The sequence below is a fragment of the Mixophyes fleayi genome, chromosome 4 (genome assembly GCF_038048845.1).
Source record: "Mixophyes fleayi isolate aMixFle1 chromosome 4, aMixFle1.hap1, whole genome shotgun sequence".
NCBI classification, from domain to species: domain Eukaryota; kingdom Metazoa; phylum Chordata; class Amphibia; order Anura; family Limnodynastidae; genus Mixophyes; species Mixophyes fleayi.
In genome coordinates, this window is record NC_134405.1 from 70,203,091 (window position 1) to 70,229,628 (window position 26,538).

General features: G+C 39.4%; 1 protein-coding gene across 1 annotated transcript; it reads right to left on the bottom strand.

Annotated features, from left to right (window-relative positions):
• Nucleotides 1-665: 665 nt before the first annotated feature.
• On the bottom strand, nt 666-7,169 carry BMP10 (bone morphogenetic protein 10). Its single transcript, XM_075205187.1, has 2 exons — nt 6,714-7,169; nt 666-1,607 (listed from the first exon to the last, which is right to left on the bottom strand). The coding sequence occupies exons 1-2, from the start codon at nt 7,030-7,032 to the stop codon at nt 673-675; spliced, it is 1,254 nt and encodes a 417-aa protein (XP_075061288.1). The 5' UTR covers nt 7,033-7,169; the 3' UTR covers nt 666-672.
• Nucleotides 7,170-26,538: the final 19,369 nt, after the last annotated feature.

Here is a 26,538-nt window from a genome sequence, read left to right on the forward strand (position 1 = left end):
CCCGCAGTTTAGTAAATATACCCCTTGATGTCTCTGGTATGTCATTGAGATAAGTCTACTAGTGGCGGAACTACCATGGGTGCAGCAGGTGCGATACACCAGGGCCCATGGAGATAAGGGGGCCCACTGCACAGAGAACTAGCGAGCTGTGGGCCCCGGTTACCTCCTCTCTGCTTCCCTGCACCCTGCAGTTCGCTAGTTTTGCCTCTGAAGTCTACCAGCAATGATTCCATATGAGGGGCTAGATTTGTCTAGTCAGTGAAAAGATCTCTAGTGATCCAAGATGACAATGACGCAGCTCACAGTGCTGTACCCCTTTGACTGTCAATGAATAAACAGAAGCACATAGATATACAAATAATTCTAGTTATCAGTTTCAAAGTGACCGATTGCTTCATTGGCAAAAGTATTACAGTTAAACCCCTTTAGAGATGAAGTGACCTGCAGTGATGCATTTACAGAACAAGGTTACAGTGCATTGCAATGCATAAGGACACCTTATAGCTCTAAGTGAGCAGATTAGACAGCGCCCCTCTGCTTTGCACCACATAGTAGCCACATAGCCATATTTAGAAATATATATTATATGTACACACAATTTTAAATAAACTCTTTAAATAAGGAAATACAAAATGTACAAATTTACAAGAAGCCAACTCCGCACAAGAACTACTATCTGCACCCGCATTCTGACACTACCATGCCCTCATATTTGAACTTGTAGGTAACTACTCCTGCATCCAGGTACAAGATGGATATGGCATCCAGTTTGGTTGCAACACAGCAAGCTTTAGCTGCCTTTTGTGCGTTCTTCATGTGAATTAGAGTTTGAACAATGGCGTGTTTGGTTGGGGTGACATTTTCTGTTAAGGGGTAGTTGCACACGCCTCGGCACTCATATGCCTCATAACCTGCTGGGGCAATGATCCAGGAGTCCCATCCAATTTCCTTGAAATCAATGTAGAGTGAGGTCTTCCTGCAAGTATTTCCCTTTGCATTTCTTCTAATTCGGGAGCTGGCATCATAGATAATGTTTGACCTCATCTGCAGCAAGGACTCCTCGCTCGGAATATTACCTATTCCTCCAAATTCCAAGTTCTCCTGGCCTAAAGGCTGCTCATGGCTGATCATCTCATTCAGTTCCTCCTTTTCTTCCTTTCTTTCACTACTTTGATCATCTGAAAAAACAACAAGCAACGGTTCATGTTTGGTCTCAGGTCGCACATCTATGTCCAGTTTTCCTTCTCCAGCATCTTCTAGATCAATGTCTGGATTCTGTAGGTGAACTTCCAGCATGTGGGTAGTGAATTCTGACCTGCTCCAGCGTCGTACAGCCTCAGTGATGTCAAACATCTCCCAATCACTGCTGGCTCTGTATACCAGCCTGGAGGCCAGTTCCACCGCCTTCCATGTGCCTTCTTCTTCCCTGCGCATTTCATAAACAGTCATTTTCCTGCCCACTCCATCATAGGGCACCCTGTCTCTTGGAACCAATATATAAAGCTTAAGCTCAGCCATTACAATGGCCTCATGGTGAGGAACAGACACATTGAAAAGTAGAGGGTACTTCTTCACATCCAGGACGTCGCTGTACGGCACAGAAAAATCTGATAATGAAAGAAACACATCAGATTAGTAACAGTGAGGTTGCAACCACTCTTCATTTATCATATAGTAAAATGAATGTATTTCCAATCGTTAGCTACAATATTCTACTGTATTTGTTTGCACCTATTCATTCAATCATTTAGTCATATGTTAAATTTATTAGTTAAGTTAAAGGGTAGCAATAGAAGACTGCCACTCTGTGATCAAATTATGGGCACACAAATGAATAATAATAAATTCACAGTTGTCATGGGCCTTGATATGGTACAGGACCTGGTAAGATGATATATGTTATTTTCTACAGTGAACAATAGTGATGCAGCGATAATAACCATAATTATCACAGTGTATTCCCAGCCCTTCAGGCAGTGAAGTGCTGTATGTCACTATTGTTTAGGATAACACAATCCTGTATCCCCCAAACATCTCCCTACACCCAGCACACCCTTGCAGTTGCTAAGAGCAGGTACCCTGAAATAGCCCAGCTGAAGGGAGAGGTCTGCTTAGCGTCTCTTCACACTGCCCCACAGCTCAGTCCCGTGCTGTTAGCACCTTTCCTGCCTGGGAACTTGTGTGCCTAACATTCGCACACTTGTTTGAAGTGGGAGAATACATGTATTTACAACATATGGTGCTATAGCATGGGATTGACAGACTGCCACAGATCTGCATTACGGAGACTCCTTGCTAACAAATAACATACCTTGGGAATGTTTAAAGTTTTATCTCTCAGAACTGGTTTCCACATGCTGAAAATAATTTAAAGTGCGCTCCGTTGCCTACACACATACCTCCCGATGCTTTATTGCAAGAAATTGCGACAACATTTTCATAATAGGCAGTTACAGCAAACACTATACCACATAGCAAGTATAAATGCTTATCCCCACAAATCACATAATATTCCGGCAAGCAAGATTGTACAGTGAGTCTATAAAATGCCTGACATATTGACAGTTGTAGGAAATAAGCAGTTTACAGGCAGTGTTTCCTTTTCCTGTGACGCAGAAGAGAAGGATTTGAGGTGCTTGGTACTCCCTTCATCTGTTCCCATAAATAAACATGCCTAGGAAACTCAAAAACATGAATTGAAATACAATGAACAACTGAGGTTTTAATTATAATCAGGCTTGAGGCTGGAAGGAGAGGGGCCCGATGTGGTAATTGTTTGGTTAATCACCAACCCGGTTACACATCAGTGCTAACGCTGTAAACAGGAGTACAGAGCTTTATAACTGGAAAATGTATACATGTGAACTGGTGTCATCAGCTGCCGTATTAACACGTTAGTACTAGTGTTGTCAGCTGCTGTATTAACACATTAGATCAATGAGGTTATACAAAAAGCGTGTCGAAGCTCTGCACAGTTCTTTCTGTCTCTTTAATGGTTGCCCAGAGGACTCATTGTTTTCCAGTTATTTAGTGTTTTTAAAGCAGAGTTGGACAACTTTTGTTTGGCTGGGAGATATACATCGATTTCAGCATTAGTATCCAAGAGTCAAAGTTTCCCTTCTTGTCCTTAAACTCTGGAGTTCCGCAGGCAGCTTAGTTTAAATGATATGATAGCTGCTGTGTTCACCATTGTATTCAACTAAACGGTTGTGTAAACTAGAAAGTTGCAACTAGGGATGATCACTATCTTTCATTTAAGTGCAATCACAGCCAATCTTAACTTCTGCTGTGTCTAGGTGTCTGGAGGCTCTGAGAAAAATTGGACTATTGAATGTAGTTACTATATCCATAGACTATGAAAATCACACTTGTAGTGCAAGCGTTTGACATACAAAACGCTGAGTAGAACTTTTGCAACTTGGTTCCTAACATAAATAGATGTCTCATGATTATTACTTAAACATCCACTGCGGTGGACCACACTGTGCCTGGGCAAAATCCCAGCAATGTTTAACGAGAGCAGGAAAATGTGTAACATGCAGTGTCTCAAAATAAAAATTCTGAGATTATCTTGCTTTTTTATTAGTATAAATAATAGGCTCTGTATGGAGACATTGACTTGAAAATGTATTGATATGCTAGCTCAGGGTTTCCCAAACTCAGTCCTCAGGGCTCCCCAACAGTGCAGGTTTTCCATATCTCCTTGCTGGAGCACAGGTGTATTCATTACTGATTGACACATTGTAACAAATCCACAGGTGGTACTAATTATGTCACATGTGATCCGGAAAACCTGCACTGTTAGGGAGCCCTGAGGACTGGGTTTGGGAAACCCTGTGCTAGCTCACTGATCACATCCTGCCATAAAACAAGGCTGTTTGGCATCATCCATCCAAGATGGCGCCCATAAACAGTGTTGGTATTATATTCTAGAAGCTGAAAATCTCCTTTTCCTAATCAGTGTTTATTAAAGGCTAACCTGCCGAGGAAACTCAACTTGATTAGGATGAAGGACCTCTGTAATGGGAACAGACAATAATTCATCCTCTAGTGATAGGTTTCCAGACTGTATTTCATCCAACAGTGACGATCACATGCCAACTCTCTATAAAGGAGGCTATCGTTAATGCAGTGATCCTTACAATCCAACAGAATGTTCTGTTACGCAAAGAAAGGACTTCTTGGGAATACATATTGACGACTGCAGTCAAGTCCCCGGAGTTTCCCAAGTCCAATAAAATATGTATTAATGAACTGTAGAAAATTTGTTGTGTCAGTAGTGTAAAGAGTGGATTTGACAGGACTAGGTCTTGGAACACACACTCAAAATCCAGTTTGTTATTAACTGACAAACCTTGACATCCATAAATAATCAGACAGCAAGAATACAATATTCGGTTCTATCCATAGCAACCTTTCCGAATTTGGTAAAAGAAACCTTGGGGAATATCACTGGGTTCTCTGAAAAATTAGGCTTAGAATAATCCTAAAGCCTCTGGCTTTTATAGCAGGTACAATTTGAGGAACGTGGTCTCTTATTCCCACACTTTTATTAATTGAATTTTTTGTAAGCTATGAACTTCCCAAAGGGGAGGTCTGCATAGCAAACACCACCAGTCTTACGCCAATGATTGTATGTTTAAAGGTCAGTGACATTTTTAAGCCAAAAGAATAATCATTCTAATGAGATTTTGTAGGCAAAGAAATGAAAGTAGGATGATCATGTAAACTATTTATCGAGTGTACTTTTTCAGAATGTATAGCCCAGTGGGAACGAGGGAAGTTTAAACATAATTAAAGACAGACGTCTTGTCTGTATATTGTACACTTACAGATTTACTCTGGGAAGAAGCCAGCCTGGATCAGTAAAACACCCTTTGTGTTCTAAAGGGTCGCAGTACTTGTGTTCTTATGTTACCCACCCTCAAGTCTTGTATATTCAAATTCATATACTAATATGTAACCTGATGTCAAAGATATCCCACCCACAGGACCGCTTCTACCTACCATAGGACATAGTCTCTAATAGACCATCAGTTTTCTTTCTTACTTACTTTATAGCAATGTAAAATGACTTTAAAGACCTTACTGTATCATAGGATAAACATGTTTTCAACGTGTCCTATTAACAAGCTGGAAAATCTCCAAGCATTTACATTATGTACTCGACTGTTCTGCTAATCCCTATAAACCTGCTAAATAATCATGATTCGCAAAATGAAAATGTATCTCAAATGTGTATGTAAAACCCTCCACGATACTTAACCTGTTTGTGTCATTGCATCTCACTCTGAGCTATTGTTTTCTGGTGGCAGCCATATTAGGCTGTGAAAGGCTCCTTGCAATGGGCTTACTGATAGGTTGTATATTGAAAACATAAGCCTTAACATCTTACCTTAATACACACTATATATATGTATATATATATATATATATATATATATATATATATATATATATATATATATATATATACTAACATACACTATATTGTCATTTCAGAAACTTGAACATATAGAAATTTAAAACGTTCTCAACTGGCATTTTAAGTTTACTGGTCATTTAGGTACTTTGCCTTCCAATAGGAAGTGTGCATTTAGCAAGTAAAGAAACAAAAAACACTGTGTATTGCAAATACCCTACTACACTTTAACCACTAGCAGGAAGATTAGGTGAGGCCTTTCCCAGAGCCGAATGAAGTTTATGTGAGCCTGGAGAGAGATGACTTGATATCAGAGATGAGAAGCAGCTGGAACTATTGTATAAAGTCTCTGATAGTTTGAAGGATTTGCTTTTTAGAGCAAATAAATTGTGAAATGGTTGGAAGGTTGTAGACATCCTACTTTCGTGTCTCTATTCAAGATGAGCGGGAACTTCAGAGAAAATCTCACAAGCACAAGCCAACTGAGATTAACCCTTCAGCTGCATTGTTCTCCAGATATTATGGCATGCTTTTCTTTCCAGTGAAATGTTTTGGATGTTGAGATTAGTGAATTAGACGGAAACCGCATGACTGGTGCGTGGATTGGTCCTAAAGCTTATAGTGGGAGTTGTTTATCCAACTGCTTTTGATGTCGAGCAAGTTTTTTATTATTTTTATTATTATTATTATTATAAATAATAATAATGTTCCCAATGAATTTAACTGTGGATGTGCACGATATTCCCACTGCCACAATTTGCTACTATAAATGAACCTGATCTGTTCTATATTTTAAGATTGTGTGCAAAAAAAACAGGACGTGGAAGGATCTAGACATCTGTTCAAGTTTTCAGGTCATATTATTATGTAATGAACCTATGTAGAAGAATGTGGAATTTCTGCTGTGGTAACAAGTGGCCTCATCTGCCCCTGGACCGCACAACTTGCCTAGACATCTCCTAATTCATCATCTCAAGAACTTCTTGCATGACATGCATGGCTGCCTTCTTCTTCTGCGGAAATCTTCCAGAACACAATAGTGTGTGCCCTATTTGCTTTAGTTTCAGAGCCAAAGCCGCCTATGGCAGAAGCATGAAAACCATAACGGGCAACATTTCACGAAGGATTTTAGAAATACAAGGTTTTTTTTTTACATAATTTTACTTGGTGGGCCAAATAAGTTGGAAGATCTCCTGATGCAGACGAATTTGACCAAATGTTTATTTTGGACTATTTTATAGTAAAAGTAAAAAAAACAAAACAAAAAACAAAGTCAATATCAGTGTCTTACCTTCATTTTTGAAGCTGCGTACAATGTTGGCTGAAGGCATTGTGGTCCTGTCCATTGCAAATTTGTTGTAGATTTCCAGCATGTACTCTGGCGGTTCCACCTTAACAGGTGCCTGCACTGGGATGCCGGAGAGGTTGAGTGTCTTCAGAAAGTCATCTTTCATAGTTTCCAGCAGGGAGTTGAAATCGACCCCATCCTGTTCGGAGAGGACTTCATCATATAAAGGCAAATCATCTTCCAAGCCCATGATGGGACCAGTTGATACACATTGCACCAGTAAACTCAGGGCCATGTATGCCCGCAGAGAGATGGTATCCATGTTCAGTGATTGCTTCTGCTCAAGATTAACCTCAGCTGCCAGTGGTGTCCGGTGTATGTGTTTTACTCTCTGGAGAGGACACTGCTTTTGTCATCGGCAGTTGACAAGTATGGAAACACTCGTCTGAAACTTGTGACCATTCTCTCTCACACATACACACTCCTTGCTCTCTCTCCCTCCCTCTCTTCTTTCCTTTCAAAAAAGCCAGATTTCACTAATTTGATAACATGTCCCTACAGCATCCCTGCTTCTCTTATCTCCCACACTAGAAGCGTCTCACCAGATTTTGCTGCTATCTCAGAATCCCACTTTTCCTAATGAGCATTTTGTAAACATTTCCATATTCTGACACTGCCTGTAAGATAGGCCAATTTTTCTCTCTCTGCTAAAGAGGAAAAAAAAAAAAAAGTTTGCCCTTGGTCTGCAGCTAAACTTCCCTGTTCAAGTCTGCCAAAGTTTCCCTCTGAGAAGTTTTATGTGATTTTTAGCTAGCTTGTAAGAAGCATGTATAGGCTCTGAGTGAATGAATATATTTTCTCCAGGACAAATTTACGTTGCTGCTAGAAACTGCTTGACTGAAAGAGAGTATGTTAAAACTTTTTAAAAAAAATGGGATCTTCCTGGTAAGGATGGGAAACATTTTTTGTCTTAACTGTAATATTATGGAGGTCACAACCTTATTCTGGAATAAATAGGCCTGCAAGTAATTTTCAGCAAATGAGACCTTTTATATAATGGATTTTCAGTTAATGAGATTCTCAGTATATGACTGAATAGGTTTGTTGGTGGGAAAGACAACTCCCTTAGTGGGTGATCTGACTTCAGGGCTTTCTCAACTAACTCAGGTTCCCCTCTTGTATGAAAGATGGTGACAATATCAGACACCAATTCTTCATTGTGCAAGAGCCTAATCCTCATCATTTATAAGGAATTAATAAACCTAAATAAAAAAAAAAATACTCCTATAAAAGAGATACTAAAACATTCACAAATGCACATATAACATTTTCATGAGCTTTCAGGACTGAAGATATTTCATATGTTCCCCCAAAAGCAACTGCAGTACTTGAAAGCACTCCAATCAAAAAAAGGCATGTTGATAATTATGATCAGAAGATGCCCACTATCGACCTGTGCGTGCAGACATCTGAGGATTACATTAACAGGTCCCAGTGATTACAGAAGCTATCCGGCCTCTTGACCCAAAGGGGTCTGTGTGGATAAATTGGTACACTGAACCTGTTGTTAAGGACTTGTCCCAAGTGGCGGGATTGACTCATGTGTGGCCTATGTCAATGTTTTTAGTAGCCTTTTATGTAAGGCAACCTCTGTTTTAAGTGTCCTTTATGGTCCACAAATATATGTTCCCATAACATGTATGAATTTGCAATATTTGACATTCTGTTTACTTGCGCTATGTACATAGCGGAGCTCAAGCTATTGTTCTCCGTTATCAACAATTTCAGTGTTCTTTGGTGGGATTACTGACTACTATCCTTTAATTTATACTGTAAAGTGGTAACATATTCTATAGCACTGGACAGTCAAAAAACTTCATTAGGTACATTTAATCTGCTTACAATCTAAGCTAGTTTAGTCAACAGTGCTAACCACCCATAACACTATCATAAATATCATTGATTGATTATAATCAACTGAAAATTTTACATGTATTTTGTGGAGATGTAATCCAGAGACCTAATTCTGGTTTTATTTGACTCATAGGGGGGTATTCAATTGTGAGCGAGATCGGTAAAATACTCGCGCTCGAAAAATATTACCGTTAATACGGTAATATTGCGCGTAAATGCCGTTCATACGGTAATTTACTCGCTGGATTTCAGCTCGCAGCTCTGGGAGCTGCGAGCTGAAATTCAGCAAGTAATTACCGTATTAACGGTAATATTTTTTGAGCGCGAGTATTTCACCGATCTCGCTCACAATTGAATACCCCCCATACCATTTTTAACATTTACAGGTAGAATTAAACACAAGTCAGATAAAAAAAATGATTGTGATATGTAGTAATGTTTTAGAAAATCATTGCCATATTCCGGTGAAAGTCCATTCAATATTCCAAATGACTGACTTGGGTCAATAATACAGCAAATTATTAGCAACAAACCATGCAACAGAAATGTTTATGTGCTACTTTCCTACTTTTACGTATGAGATTTAAGAAAATAGACAATCAAAGCAAAGCATTTCCATATCCATTTAACTGCACAGTCACTTGCTCTGTATGTATATGTAACATTACAGTACAGACCACTTGTATAGAGAGTTCATCATGGCAGCTAAGAGTCAGCAAAGACTGAGATTCTGAAATGAATTTAAATCATCTATTATAATTCAATGTCTTATATTTTCTCCTATAGAGTTTAGTTTTACTTTCCCAAGTAACGGTGGCCATACATGCATTGCTGTTGCATATGTATGTGTTGACCTTAAATGAGTGGGATGCCCAAGATGAATCCAAAAAAATCCATTGGATGATTTTTGGCATGGCTGTAATTCCAGTGAGCAGTGAACTGCTTTATGCCTGTATGTGCAGTCATGTGACCCAGGCAGTCCGTCAGAGTGGTAAATGGCCAAATGTTTCCAAATTGGTCCACTGATGTTGGTCCACTGATGCCTGGTTGGGCAGCGTAGGTTTCAATTGCATACACTCCAACATTCTGTACTAAGGGTACATATCAGCAGCACATTAACAACCTGCAACTCCAGTCTTTGATGACTACAAATAGGGCATCTTTCTAAGAGACAATTCTACATTTTAAAAAGTAATTTGCGTGTCCCAGAGTCAATAGTTATCATACCGGGGATTTCATTATCTTTAGCATAGAGAGAATGATGGAAGCAACTTTCCCATGTACCCAGGGCATCTGTGGCCCCATGTTCCATACCATGACAACCCAAGGAGAGCCTCTTAGTAGTATTTTTCCTTTTTGTTTTATTTAAGATTTAATATATTACTTAGGGAGCACCCTGATACTTTGAAAATAAATATAATAATTGGTATATTAGAGTATCTTGTTTGGGTAACTCTAGATCAATATTCTTCTAGTGCGGAGGGTCCTTTTACTATTGGTAACCTTTACAATCTCTAGGCTGTAGACATGGAGGATGATGGGAGTGCTTTGCGGGTACTAGTTTAAGACCCCCCCAATGTTCTATTATTGTGTATGAAACTGTTCAGGAGACAAACATTTTGGGTGGAGTCCCCCTTTTAAATGGAACTGAATTTCTTACTGGTTGTAGTGAATGTTGTGCTAGTTCAAATATTCAGCACCCATAGCAGCCAATCAAACATTTTCTTTCATTAGTTTAACTCAAAGCTAGCTCAGAGCAAACTCATTATGCTGTATGGTGTCAGATTGGCTATTTTTTACCAGCCTGGTTGCAATCCAGGTCATTCAACATGACCCTTTCCACTCAGTACAAAATACTCTGCCACAAAACGTCCCACTTAATTTATTAGTGCAGCTTACTGTGTTGAATTAACTAATTGACGTTTAGAAACACATCTTTTATCAGTTAATTAATTTAGCCAGAGTACTGTGACTACAATAGAAAATTAAATGGGGCGTCCAGGAGCAGCACATTTTGTACCCAGTTGAAGGGGTCATGTTGAAGGTTCTGGCGTACTACATGCTTGCGTAATAAAAACTGAAGGCATGCAGCATTCTTCTGAACTTATTTCAATGCAACCATGATGTATGGTCCTAATATACATATATATGTTACATAAATGGTCAGTATCACTATTAAATAGTAACACTATGCAGTAATTTATTGTCAACTGTCAATGCAGATCAAGGGCAAGACAAACAGGCAACTGGTCCCTATGTTTCATTACCCAAACCATACTTTTACAGAAACAACACCAGATTTTAAAGGTATAATCATGAAATGTTAATGTCCCTGGTATTTTTTTGTTGCTGTAAATGTTACTGTTTTTCCAGTATTGGCAAATTGCACAACAAAGTCAACAAAGTTCTTTTTTATCCTGCATGTTAGATGCTATATTTGCCATCTATGCTTGTTCTCTAGGCTTCATAGGTTAAGACTTAATGTAAGGGAGAATTCAAATTTAGAAGAGAGCACTATAATCAAGTCCTGTAATTATGACTTGTCAGGAATTGAAGTTCTCCGAAAACAGTGTCGCGTGTAACACACTAAGGTACATCCAAGATCAGATGTGTCAGGTTTCAAATGATTTTAAAATGGAGGCAGTCATGACCCAAACCAACTATTTTGATTATTGTACTGTAGTTAAGGTCACCAGATCAGTCATGTAAATCTGGACTTGCATAAAAAACACACTACATAGCTGTGTTGTAATGACTGCATGCATACTTACATATACAAATCTAAAGGCACAAAACATACATGTGAAATATTTGTCATGAAGCTTTGCATAGTGTGAATTTCATATTTATCCAAGTTTACATTTCTGATGCTGGTAGCTCTAACCATGCATCATATCATTCCTCCTAACTCGCCCAATTTAGACACCCTTCTTCTGATCACTAAAAGGTTGTGAGGTATGTCCCCACTAACCATGCATGTATACACTTGCTGTTAATAAATAAGGATCTGTCCTGTTTGTTTGATCTATCATCTTTCCTATTACTGCTATTACTATGTGCAGGATCATTCCTGCAGTGCACTGATTCACATGGTTGCTATGTAAATAGTTACAATATTCATTCAGCTCTCAGTCTAGCAGCCTCAGGTGTGCAATCACCTATTGCACCCATGCAGCTAATTATCCTTCAGTTTCTAATTGGTGCTGCTGACTTTATAAACCTCTTTCTGGCTTCATGCCAATGCTGGTGATAGTTCCTGCTTGACCTAATGGGCCTTGTATGCTGACCTGTTCTGCTATCAGTGTTTGAGCCAGACTGTTTAAAGGATTTTGCTGTCTTCTCCACTCCTGATCCTTGGCTTGTTAAATGGATCTGCTTATATATCTCTACCTACCCTAACCCCTGGCTTGTTTATAGGATTCTGCTGTCTTCTCCACTCCTGACCATGGCCTGTCTGTTATTTGCATTAACCTCTGCATGTCTGATTGTTAGTTTGCAACACTACAACATTTGGTTGCTCACTACCTGCCACTGTGTGCTGTCCACTTCACTAGACAAGTGCCAGTCTGATTCTCAGTTTACGTTACGAAACCATCAAGGTTGCTCACTACCTCCTTCAATGTTCTTTCCGCTGTACTGGACAATTGTAAATCAACAACTGCTACAACCCGAGCTTAAGTCATGGGGCAACTGTGTACTGTGGAATGTATCTAGTTCCTCGAAAAGGTGAACATCTCAATAAGCGGTGCTAGGAGTCGAGGGTTGCATACACCTTGCCCTTAACACCTACCATTGGTGCGTCTTTTTAGGGGAGGGCCTACTCCTTCGGAAGTTCTAGGCATGGTCTAGGAGGACATGATCATGTTTCTTTTTATGTGCTCACCACAATTTGTTACAGGACAATGTTGATATTATTATCATATTAATGAATGCAAATCTAACTGGTTGATATGTATTATCAACTAATAAGTTAGCTGTGCTTTTTATTCACTCCAGGTTGGTATTTCAAGATCCTCTATATAGAATGTACACCCAGTTACTGCACAGACGACCAACATTTAAAAATAGTTTACACAGACATTTTGCATCAAGTTCAGGCATCTGATCACATCTGAGGATATTGGAGAACTACAAGTCCCATCATGTCATGTTTATTGAGTTCATTATAATAAGCTATTGTCCATTTTAAATACTCATATTCAATGAAGATCTACTTATACAACCCACAAAATAGGATTTTATGATGATCATTGCATTCAGACAAGAAAATAATTATTTTATGGTGCAGTTGGCCAATACTGAAACATGGACATGTACAGGGACAGATCGAGAAACAAGAATAGAAGAAAAGGATTATCCCTAGAAATTAGGGATAGTTGACTGCACAAATTGGTGTCATAGCATTCAGCTAGTACTGAAGTATCCCCATGATTGAGTCAGTCCTGAAACGGCATATCTGATCAACTTTATGCAACCTTACTGTAGCTATGCACCCTGACTGTTCCCCTCTTGCGCCCCTGTAACCTTCTCTACCCTTGTGTGATTATCTGTTGACTTACATTGTTTTCCGTCGTCAAACTGTGACCTGACACTTCTGTGTCCCTGTCAACAGCATACACTGTGTATTACAGTTAGGTCACTTAGATACATGAGATAGCAAAGTCTGTCCAGCAGATCTGTGTGTCTTTATTCCAGTACAAATAAGCAAACAGTACATCTGCTTTCCTGTGATCTAAGAATGACACAAACAACAGACATGTTGCGTTTAAAATACTTAATGAAATAGCAAACAAATGATGTACATGTTTTACATCTTGATCAAGATGCAGAATACCACTGGTGGCAATGCTGTCATATATTTGCTTTAAAGCCAAAATATTTTCTTAAAGGGACTGGATGAAGCCTACATGAGAGGAGGTCCAAGTAAGAAGTGCGGGAGTTCACGCCATGATTTACATCATTGCGCAGTTAGATGGAGGAACCATAATTGTGCAAATCGTGTCATGAAGGCCCATCCCACCCAGTCCAATTCACTTGGGAAGTGGGTGGGAAGAGGGAGGGGAGTCGCTCCCCTCAATTCCGGACTTGGCAAGTATGGTTTTGCTGAATTTAAATTTGTACTTTTCTAGTTCTGTTATTAAAGTGGACCCATCACCTACAGGGAAGGCAGCCATTTTGTAGGCTGGACCAATAGTCTGCCTATGACTTCACTAGGAACTGGTGACATCACAGAGGCATAATGGACAATAAATATTGGGAATTTTATAAAAGAATTGTAAAAAAAGCAGCTAAGGTTCTACTGCTGTAACGTGGCATAATACGGGTTACTCATGGTATGTAATGTATGACAAAACAGCCATACGATATTAAACCTCCCGCCTGGTCATGACCAGGCGCCATCAGGCACTTTCATTTGGCAGGACTAAAGATTCACAATTCCTTAATTCAGCTAAAATCTAAATGGAAATCAAAGACACTCCTAGCATAAAAAACATTGCTTAATCGTGCGTAGTATAGGGGAAAGCTTAGCTTTATTGTATCTCTCTTATCAGTCTATGAGCAAACTTAGGGGGATGTGTCTGCCTCCCTTCTTGCCTGCAGTTAGTAATTTCCTAGCTGGCCATGTTGCTTAGAGTCAAGAGTGTAGATACCATTGATGCAGGGGGGAAGTTGTTCACATACAGCCTTCCCTGGGAAAGCCTCATGTGATTTTTTTTTGGGGGGGGGGGGGCCCTATGTAGTCTGGCCAGCTGGACATGAGCACTACCAAGTGTCAAATCACCTATGAAGCATCAATCTAGTTATGATGGATGCACAGCACATTCAATCATAAAGTCCCTCTGATTTGTGATCGGCCTCCCCTAGTCACCAATCAGAGTGCCATCTGCTGAGAGCCCTAGGTTTCCAGAGCTCTGCAGAGAGACAGCATAGCGTTCACCACTCACAATATAAAACTGCCAAAATGTATCCGTTTTAGCTGAAGCAGATTTGAACCAGTGTGCACATGTGCAAAATTGCTCTATTGTGCACAAACTGGATTATGGCTCAACATGGTTGATCCAACTTCAATTTGGTCTAAACTGTTTGAGATTTTTTTAATCAATCTGAAATTCAAGATATTCTGGCAAATTTTTGAATTTTAGAATCTATTCGCCAAACCAGTTTGAGCAGCTCTTGTATCTACAGGTAGAAACTAAGGTGGAAAAGGGTGTAAGCTGTAAACACCATTTACAAGCAAATCACCATCAGTACAATTACTTTGATGAACCTTGCTCATCAGTTGAATGAAGTTGACCCAGAGAATGTGATAGTTCACGGGTCATAGCTTGATATCAGTATGTGTAAGATTGGAAAAAGCCAAAGTCATTTTTATTTCTTACCCACACAACTGCGTGTGTTTGTTATAGACAATGATAGTTGTTTTAGATGCACAATGGTGCATATTGAAACAGTGTTTACCACTACTGCCTCACACTGCTGGGGCCATAGGTTCAATTCCAACCAGCACAATATCCAGGGTCGGACTGGCCCACCGGGCAATCGGAGAAATCTTCAGTGGGCCCCACCATTTGGGTGGTCTGCCCCTTACCATAAGGGAGCAGAACCTATTATCCATGCTGATGCAGAGAGGTGCACAAATCCCGGCACTGTTACACGTCGGAGATGTACCGTGATGACGTCATGGCGCTGAGGAGCCAGCAGCAGCCAGGCCAGACCTTCCTTGCTATCTCTCCAGCCCAGCAGCAACTCACCACCAGGATCAATGTGGGCTCTGTGCACACGTTATTTTTTTTCGCAAGACTAGATACCTAATCGTGATATAAATGGTGAAGCAGGCACCCTTTTGGGACATGCACTGGTTTGAAGGGGGCGACAGAACATTTTCCTCACTGTACTTGATTTTAACACATCATCAGAGGTGGTGGAATCAGGGCCTCGGATTATACTTTATACTTTTCGTCCAGTCAGAGTAAATACTACTCACAGCTGCTGAACATTTGTTATTTTGAAAGAGTTAATAAAGAGTTACTAAGGTTGCCTGAACTTAAATACCTCATAGAGCCTGGCACACGCTGCGTGATGCCCAGAGACTCCTGCCAACCCTTATCTCATGTCTTACTGACAGTGCCACTTGTCTGCTTATTAAAACATCTTCGCCATAGATAGGGGAACTTGAGGTTTCCGTACAACACAATATGTTTTTCCACAGAAGCTTAATCTAAAATCGACAGAGAGGTATTAAAATAAGTCAGCAGGAATATAGATGCAGCGAAAAATGCAGCACCATTGTAGTCCTGTATTGGCAGTCCTTCTATCTGGTTTTACAAATATACAGGACATATATAAACAGTCATAGGGAAATAGAGACATGGGGTATATTTACTAAACTGTGGGTTTAAAAAATTGGAGATGTTGCCTATAGTAACCAATCAGATTCTAGTTATCATTTATTTAATATATTCTACAAAATGACTGTTAGAATCTGATTGATTGCTATAGGCAACATCTCCACTTTTCAAACCCGCAGTTTAGTAAATATACTCCCTGATGTGTGAGGTTATATTGTTATATGGAGAAGTGATATAGAAGATGAATGTATGGTGAAATAAAAAAAAGCAATAGTGAGGGAAACATGGACTAGAAAGAAGGGTCTATAAGTTGACGCTTCAATTAAAGTGAAGACATAGGTAGGCGTTTACAGGGAGCAAACTCATTGTATTTTAGTTACTGCAAGCGCAACGTGATCTTCACAGTAAAAAGTCTTGAATTATACACTTGTGATTTCATCCTTGGCATTGATGGGGTTAAACCCATTATTTTTACTAACTTTTGTGATTTACTCCAAAAGGGAGGAGAATACTGCTGTCTGTGTATGAGAGGGGCCGGGCTGAAGGGGGACCCCAGGGAATACACATCACGTTACATTTTCTCATCAGCGTTGCCAAAACTGTTTAATTTTATTCATGTGTTTCGGATGCAGAGTCAGCATGAAACTCCAGCTTGATTCTGTAACATTCAGCAAGCTGATCCAGATAGGATCGGTGGTCTTTATTATTCACAAGTTCTGTAGAATAGACCACCAGGGCTTCAAAGTCTCATTCTATGTCAGTTAGGTTACACACCTGTGCGGTGATGTGCTGGGACTGTCTTGGGCCCTGTATGATGCTCTAACCATACACTTTTTCTGTGCTATTGTCCTAGTCATACAGTGTCACACAGGTTTCCCATTGTCTGGATGAGCAGAGTAGAACACCTGCTGTCTCCAGCTTATTATACTATATCACACTCAAGGTAAAAGTATCATGCTCTAACAGACGTGACTTATTCCAACAGGCCACCTGAGTCAGCCATGTGTTTGCACTGCTCCAAACCTCCTCCTATCATCCTGATCAAAGTACATACTTTTAGCAATGAGAATAGTCTGAGGAGCTACCATCCCAAACGTCTTTGTTATATTCCACATAAGCACCTCTGTTGTACAAGTTCTTCAGCCAATGATATATGTCACAGACATTAAGACTTATGAACAAAAACATTGACTGTATATAGGCCACTTTGTTCCCTGGTGACAAAAACAGCTCATTGAAATGTTCCATTATCAACTGATCACCTTGTTCCCTTTTAGAAATGAGCCCTCAGCTTGTCATTCCCAAGTAGATGTCTTTGTTCTCTAGTGAACCTGCCTCTGTGAAAGATATCTCCAAATAGGTCTATTATAGAGGATCTTATTAATTGAAAATAAAACATAAAACAGTTTATGGTAGTGACATTAACAGACATATTATGAGGCTATGTGAATACCCCCACATCCCCCAAGCTTCTTAGGACATCCTTACTGTCCAGACCTTGAAATCCAATGCAAGCTTCTCCACATGACCGCATGATCAAATTGGATCATTATTGGGCACAAATCTGGTCTGAAGACATCTGACATTGACATGTGTATGTGATGATCTTCTGGATGTACTTACAGGCTACAATGTGTGTTCTCGAAGTCATCAATCAAATCTTGTCCAATTTGGTCTTACCTGTATGTGATCAAAGTGTACAGATAGCAGCCAGCTTTACTTGTGACTCTGTCTCTCTTCATTCTAACACTAGCCATTATCAAGCCAACAAAATCCTTTACCATTATTGTGGTTGCCATTCAAACAAGCAGCACCTGTAAAATGTCTCCAACATGGTATGGATATCTTCATGTTATGTAGAATAAGCAAAATCTCATCAGTGTAATCATCCATGTGTCATCTTTATAATAGGTCCTTTATATACTGTACCTCCTCTTGCTTATTTTTTTTATTATTTAAGGTATCTGTAAGATTCTAATCAATTCTGGCAAAAATAAATGCTGGATGTTGCTTCAAGGTCAGTGTCAATAAGTTTGCCAAAAATTGTTACTACACTTTAATTACAATTTTTGGGCATATACAGATTTGGCCGCCTCTGCACCCAGAGTGTACACAGGAAAAACAGCTTTTACGTACATGTGCTTAGTCGGATGCACAGCTGTAAAACAGTAGCATTTGTGACAGATGTACATCAGGCGTGCAAATATGTATACTTACGACCCATAATAGAGTACAGATAATGTAGATGCTCTATAGTAAACGCTAAATTATCATAAACATAATAAAGAATAGCATCTGGATAGTTATTAATAAATGCGAAAGTCGCATGAATCTTCTTTCCTGCAGTAGTCCAAATGGAAATGTCAAGTAAGTAATGTGAAAAAATGGTCTCGATTTCAATATAGCTTTGGCGCTAATAATTTCATTATTGTCATAAGCGGCTAGATAGTGCTGCTTTTTGTCATCATCATCATCATCATCAGCAGCAGCTATTTATTTAGCGCCACTATTTCCGCAATCATTGTGTATCATTGTACTATCCCTCTAGCACCCACAGGAGAAAGCCCCCTAAAAGTCATATCTGCTTCTGTGTCCAGGTCTACTTTAGTCGCACTTGCTTGAACGTGCCCATACCTGCTCAGCCTATGCTTGCCAGCCCCTTCTCTCTCCCGTTCTACCCCTCCAGATGTAAGGAGTTATAAGTGTAAGATAAGCAAATATCTGGGTATGGGTGTATGTGTATATTTTAGGTACACATACACCGTACAAAAAATGCATATGTCACACACAAAAGAGATGTACATTCAAATCCCTGTTGAAATCATTCCATGTATTTTTTCAGGTTAGACAATCAAGTGCTTTTTTTATATCAATAAATACTCAAAATAGGAAATCCTGAAGCTCATGACTTTATTCTATAACAGTCAATGTACGGTTTGAATCAGTACACTATTTTGCACAGAAACCTACTTGTCAACCTGAGTCTCACCTATCTTCTTTTTAATATGATTCAATATAGTCTTGTATACAAATTTGATCTAAGTGTGAGGTTGAGCGATTCCACTCCAGTTATAATGAGCACTTACCAGATGATCAATATATCATTTATCCAGTCTTCAGGAAATACTTCAGTAAAGACTGTATGGAAGATCTCTGTTTAACATTTATGTAGCTAGTTGATGAAATTTGTGATGTAGCAATAAGAGTTGTCAGTAGTCACTTTTGTGTCTGGGCAGTCCTAGTCCAGTGGCTTCCTAGGAGGTAACACCTACATGAAATGGTTGTTGTGGAACTTACTGCGCTAGCCAGGCCCTATTTCTAAGAATCACAGGACCTACCCTCTGAATGTAAATTCTGAGAGGTCCCAGCATTCAAAAGATAAAGGCACCTTCAATTCTAAATTCTCACATCCCTGCTGTTTGAACATAACCCATACATGCTGAGTCAGACGGCTCCTGAAAAGGGACTACATAAAGGAAGATACAGGAGAATGTAGGCCACATGAATGGAGCCTTGGGAAGTAATATTGGACTAAAAAGGGGGACAGACAAACACAATAGAGTAATGTCTTAGTTTGTTTTGTTTTTTTTTTTAAAAAAAGTGAATATGTACCATAAAACCAGATTTATCACATCCCCCATATAGCAAAGTAGGGAGTCAATCCACAAATCCCCTTGTTACCTGAAGCTGGGCACCAATTTGTACCAAAGCCTGCTCAATTTTTTTGGGGGGAATATAAGCATAGTCCCAGTGTTTTTTAGGTAAGAAGGGAGGGGGTTAGTAGTGAGTTTCCGGGTCGAGATCCTGCCCATTCGTATGGGGAGGAATGTTATATTAAATATGGGTTGTCCAATAGTGGACAGCCTCTTTAATCAACTTAGTCAAGCAACCTATTGGAAACACAGACTCTGTTTAAACTTATATGTATTGTCTTCCAGGGACACCTCAGCAGGTCTTTTAGGCCCTCCTTAGGCGACATTACTGGACAGTGTAATTGTAGTACCCTTTTGTTGATTTTGCCCCTTCAATAAAAAGGATGTTTATCACCAAATACTTTCATCTGATAATTATTTTCCAGTAGGTGCAATCAGACCTTCACTATACATTCACTGTAAATAATTGCACTGGTTAATTGCAATAGTTGTACATTACAATAGTCTTTGCCTTATGAACAATTCACCACTGGATATAATAATGCTGTGTGATATTTGTATGTACCTTCTGTGCTGTATTTTTAGGTTGCTATAAAATTTGTCCATCACTAATTAATAAATACATTCATTACTCATATTTTGCAGGAAGATGAGCAAGAAGCAAAGGAATGCAAAGAATGTGTTCCTCCCTCTTGTATCACAGGGGTATGTGGCATATTCATGGGGTCGAGATTATTTCTTCATTAGTTATCCCTGCTATACTAATTTCCTGTGATAAGAAGGTGTCATTAGTCTGCAACCACCGGTCTTGTTGCCTAAGAGCCCAATGTTTTTCTGCAAAGATTATACCCAAGTACTATGGTTCTGTTGACCCTTTGTCATTCCGATCCCATGGAATGCAGAATATTAAAAACAAGCTAGACTGAACTGCGACTCTTTACCATTTTCAGGAATGGAATATAGAACAGACCTTTCTAGACACAGCACAGAGATAAACTGTGGTTGTGCGCCAAATAGTATGGCTAGATGTATCTCTACTACATTAAATGGTAAAATACCAACCCAATGCCGATGCATATGAGTTCATGTTTAATAAGCGTCTTCTTCTATTTTAAAGTAACCTTAATATTTATATGAGTCTGGGGGTTAGAGGGGGAGCGGTTGGATTGTGTAATCAGTCATAATTTATACAGTTCGGCACCATGTGTAGTATGGTCAATTGAGACAAAATGTTACAGAATAATCTCTGTATCCAAAAGCTCCGGAAACTGTTAAATGTGCTTTCTTGAGCATCTATGAGTGCTTTCTGTCTTTTTTTTTTTTTTTTATAAATACTTCAATTGTTTGCGTGTGGCAGGCTATATTATTTTACATTTGTTTGAATGGAGCTAAATTTCAGAAGCTGTTTTTTAATATGCTAGGTGTAGACGCTGAGGGGGGTATTCAATTACGATTCGTGTCCGCAATTACATGCACCTGTGCGTATAAAGCGTCATTACGGTAGCGCAATATCGCGGATTTCCACAATGTTGCGGTACTGGGACCCGTGCGGCCACGCGTTTTGGATCTGGATCTAATTAAAAACTAGAGATGGTCACTGACCCCCGTGTTTTGGTTTTGTATTTGGTTTTGGATCTGGATTACCGTCGTGTTTTGGTTTTGGTTTTGCAAAACCGCCATTGCGTGTTTTGGTTTTGGTTTTGTTTGGTTTTGTTTTGCTATTTTGTTGGAAAATCAATGTTTTTGGGCATAAAATAACCAAATTTAGTGCTCCACCTGTTTCTTGGATAAGTAATGTAATTGTAAAGCTAATAAATTATCCAAAAAACAGTTTAATTCCTGGTAGGTAGGCCTTCATTAATTCTACACACAAACCAGATTGTTTTCCTCTCCATCTATGCATATTGGCAATGCAGCCATCGCCTTTGGGTGTATATTACACCCTACACTTATAGTTAAATATGTAAAGAAATGGACAAAGGCAGTTTGGTTTCTGTCCCTATAGCCCCCCCCCCCGCCCTCCACTTGTAGTTGAATAGAAAAAAAGCAGCCTGGATAGACTGAACAATATAAAAAATAAATGGACCAAGGTAGTTTGGTATCTGTCTGCATCAGATCCCCTCTCCACTAGGAGTAAAAAAGAAAAGAAGCAACCTCGATAGACTGAACAATATAAAATATAAATGGACCAAGGCAGTTTGGTATCTGTCTGCATCAGACCCCCGCCCCCCCATCCACTTCTATTAAAATAGAAAAGAAGCAGCCTGCATAGACTGTAGAATTAGAATATTAAAAGAAATGGACAAAGGCAGTTTGGTATCTGTCTGCATCCTAATCATCCACATCATCATTAGCGCCCTCGTCGCCTACACAAATCGCCCCCTCATCCTCTTCTAATTCCAAAGTGGCATCCTCAATTTGTGTATCACCGGCTACACTCGGGCTGTTCAGGCACACATCAGCAGAACTGCTAAAAGGACCCTTCTTTATGGGTACATTATTAGAATGCTTACGATTAGACATACCACTGTTGGATGGACTCTCCACAGGGATTGGCCTTAGTGTTTTCTTGCAGCTCGGCTTTGACACGTAAAAGTAGTTGTGCACCACTTTTGGAATTAAAATTACTTGGTCTTGCAAATTCTATAGACAAGCCTGCTTGTCTTCTTCATCATCAATGACTCTTAGCAATTGAGCACTCGTCTTTGGGTGTATATTACACCCAAACCTTATGACTGTAAATTAGTAAAAATACAGTTTAATCCCTGATAGGCCCTCCACCATCCTTTGTATGTTAATAGTAGGATTGGTTGGAGTTATGGTCAAGGTCACATATTTTTTAAAAAAATCTTTCAAACCAGCCCAGATGTTAATCTGTTGTGCTCTGCCCCCTGCGTCATCCCTGCTTGTGTTTGGAAAGTGCATATTGGTGCCAGAACCTCACGTGCCAGAACTGCTCCCACTGGTGCCACACTGCTGCAGGACTTACACAATCAACCGCATCCTCATCGTCGGATACCTAAATCTCCCCCACATCCTCTTCTAAAGACAAAGTGTCATCCTCACTTGGTGTATCACCGGCTACACTCGGGCTGTTCAGGCACACATCAACAGAACTGCTGAAAGGGCCCTTCTTTATGGGTACACTAACAGAATGCTCACGATTAGAAATCCCACTGTTGGATGGACTCTCCACAGGGATTGGTGTCATTTCTGATTCAGAGCAAACATTATCCTCTAATGCCTTACTGTTATCTTGCAGCTTGGCTTTGACGCGTAACAGTAGTTGTGCACCACTTGTAGGCTCGGTAACATTTTTGGATCTGCCACTAATAGAGAAAGGCAAAGGCCTCATTCTCTCTTTGCCACTACGTGTGTAGAATGGCATGTTGGCAATTTTTTTTTATCGGCAGTTAACATTTTCTCAGTTACACTTCTTTTTCGCTTCAACACAGTAATTTTTTTTTGGGTTTTTTGGACTGATTTCAAAACACTGTGTAGTTTGACATCGTCTTGCCCAGATGACGTACTGGGAACACTACCATCAGGACTGGTGACAGAACCTGGTTGCTCATTCTGCTCATATGTAGACTGCTTTGAATCCATTCTGAGCCCAAAGCACTTGTAGTGCTACAAATTGTTTTAGATACTGCTGACAAATATGACTTTTGACAGCCAGAAATATTTATGCACAATTATGGGGGACACCCCAAAAGCACTTGGGAGTGCTAAAAATTATTTTTTAAATCTACTGACAGATAATACTTTGGACAGCCAGAAATATTTATGCACAATTATGGGGGACACCCCAAAAGCACTGGGGAGTGCTAAAAATTATTTTGTAAATCTGCTGACAAATAATACTTTGGACAGCCAGAAATATTTATGCACAATTATGGGGGACACCCCAAAAGCACTGGGGAGTGCTAAAAATTATTTTGTAAATCTGCTGACAGATAATACTTTGGACAGCCAGAAATATTTATGCACAATTATGGGGGACACCCCAAAAGCACTGGGGAGTGCTAAAAATTATTTTGTAAATCTGCTGACAGATAATACTTTGGACAGCCAGAAATATTTATGCACAATTATGGGGGACACCCCAAAAGCACTTGGGAGTGCTAAAAATTATTTTGTAATTCTGCTGACAGATAGTAATTTTGACAGCCAGAAATATTTAGGCAAAATAATGGGGGACACCCAAAAAGCACTTTGAGTGCCAAATATTGAAAAGAAAAAAAAAAAGACTCCTCTATCCTCCTCTCTTCTCTATCGATTGTTGTTAGCACAATTGGAATCAGAATATTGTATTGTCTGTCCCTGCTCTAATCTGCCTGTGACTACACCCTGCTCTCTCCCTCTGTCAAATGGCGATGGATTGCTGTGGAGGCGTGTATTTATAATCTTCAAGTATCGCAAGAACCGAGCCCCGAGATCCGACGACGTCACAATGACGTTCGGCCTCGATTTGGATTCCGAGCGGGCGGGAGAGTACCGAGCCTGCTCGGCTCGGTACTCGGATAGGCAAAGTTCGGGTGGGTTCGGTTCTCGAGGAACCAAGCCCGCCCATCTCTATTAAAAACTGTAAAAAATAGGTAAAATTATGTGACTTAAAGCTGTTTTTGCCAGCTGGATAAAATTAGTGACAAAGTAGTGACAAAAATGCATGGCAATTTAATAATTTTTTCTTAACAAACAAATTTTATATTTTTTGAGGGGTTGTGCTGCTCAGAGTCAAAGAAAAGGACAACTTGACCAGCCCTGGAAAAATTACTTTGAGTAAAAAACATTGGATTTTAGAAGGAAGAAATATATTGTTTTTTGGGAGGGTCCTGCTATACTGCTGCTCACACTCACAACACCCGTTTTATTTCATGCTCAATAAAGAGGTCACTGAGACTGCCCCTCACCAAATTTAAAATTACTTTGACTGGAAAAGAGATAAGATTTTAAAGGGAATAATTTTTTTTGGTGGATGCTGCTCACAGACAGATCCTGTTTTTTGCCTGCTTCATAGAGATATCACTAAAACTGACATCACAAGATTGCCTCTTTCACTAGAAAAACTTGAATTTTAAATTAAATAAATCTAATTGTTATTTGGGGCATACTGCTCAGAATCCTACAGCAACAACATCATGGGGTAAATGTATCAAGTTTAGAGATTTCAGATGGGTTTGATAAAGCAATCAGATTATAGCTATCATTTATTTAGTACATTCTACAAAATGACAGCTAGAATCTGATTGGTTGCTATAGGCAACATCATCATCATCATCATTTATTTATATAGCGCCACTAATTCCGCAGCGCTGCACAGAGAACCCATTCACATCAGTCCCTGCCCCATTGAAGCTTACAGTCTAAATTCCCTAATATAGACACACACTCACACACAGACAGACAGACAGACAGAGAGGGAGAGACTAGGGTCAATTTTGATAGCAGACAATTAACCTACCAGTATGTTTTTGGAGTGTGGGAGGAAACCGGAGCACCCGGAGGAAACCCACGCAAACACAGTGAGAACATACAAACCCACCAGAAAACTCTCAGCTTGATACATTTACCCCTTTGTTTTCTCCATTAAACAGAATTAGAAAGAAATACTAGTTTAGAATGATGACCCACTAAATAGAAATACTAGTTCAGAATGATGTCTATATAAAGTACTATATAATATAATATATATATATATATATATATATATATATATATATATGTATATTATACTTTAATATATACATAAACAGTAGCCAGTACGCTATCTAAATGCTTTGACAGACTGACACCCAATTGATCAGTAAACTATTCTTACTGACTGATTGCTACATAAATAATCACAGCTATTATTTTTTATGTAAAATTCCTTATTTCACCATGTCTAACACTCTAGTCACTCACTATACGCTATTTCATACTTGCCTACTCTCCCGGAATTCCCGGGAGGCTCACGAATTTCGGGGAGTCCTCACGGAAGAGTAGGCAAAGCTCCCGCATTTGCCGAAATTCACGGCAGTGACTGGAGGGGGCAGGGCTTAACCATGTCATTAAGCTCCACCCCCTCCATTCAATGCCGTGAATTTCGGCTTTATATAGTGGAGGCGGGGCTATGGTGACGCAACAATGTCACCACTTCTCCCCTGGATCTTAAAAGTTGGCATGTATGCGCTATTTTAGGAGCACAGCCTGCAAACCACCTTCTTCCCTACACACTGTCTGTTCTAAAATGGCAGTAGAGAATATGGGGAGAGCTATATATATATATATATATAAAAGATATTGATCCAAAACTTGCAAAAGTTTTTTTTCTCCCGGAAACTAAGTTTTGCCTAATTTCCATATCCGATTTTGGCGAATCAAGTCGAGTTTTGGTTCTGCTCGGAACCTCAAATCTCGGATCTGTTGAATTTCTCCAAATCCGAACCGCTCATCTTTAATATAAATTCATGGTATGTACACTATGCATTACAAGCATCTTGATTTATGTATTGAATGTAAAAAAAAAAGTTTTTAAAACCCATATTTTTATTAATAATTATTCTGTTAAAAGTTGTCGATTTATTTTATAATTAAATTTTTTTTTTATGTGTTCTGATGTTTTAGTGAGCAGACTCTTATGTGTATACTGCAGTCTGTTCTATCTGTACTTTCTCCCAGATTCAAATGGAAAGTATCTTAAGATTTGCTTGGATTTGAATACAGTCCAAATATTACGCTCAAATTTGGTGCTTTTAAAACACAAGTTACGTGCAGGTCGTGTTTGAACATAAATGTTGGACTTTCTATACTTTGGTGACACAGATGTGGGATTTTTCATCCCGAAATTGTGTTTTCCAGAAAATGTCATAAAATGTAAATAGTTGATAGTGGTGTGCCCTACATAAAGACATTGGGCCTGATTCATTA

Coding starts and splice junctions, on each gene's coding strand:
- BMP10 (XM_075205187.1), bottom strand. CDS start 7,032: ATGGATACCATCTCTCTGCGGGCATACATGGCCCTGAGTTTACTGGTG. Junction 1,608..6,713: donor ACGCAGCTTCAAAAATGAAG/GTAAGACACTGA, acceptor TTTCATTATCAG/ATTTTTCTGTGCCGTACAGC.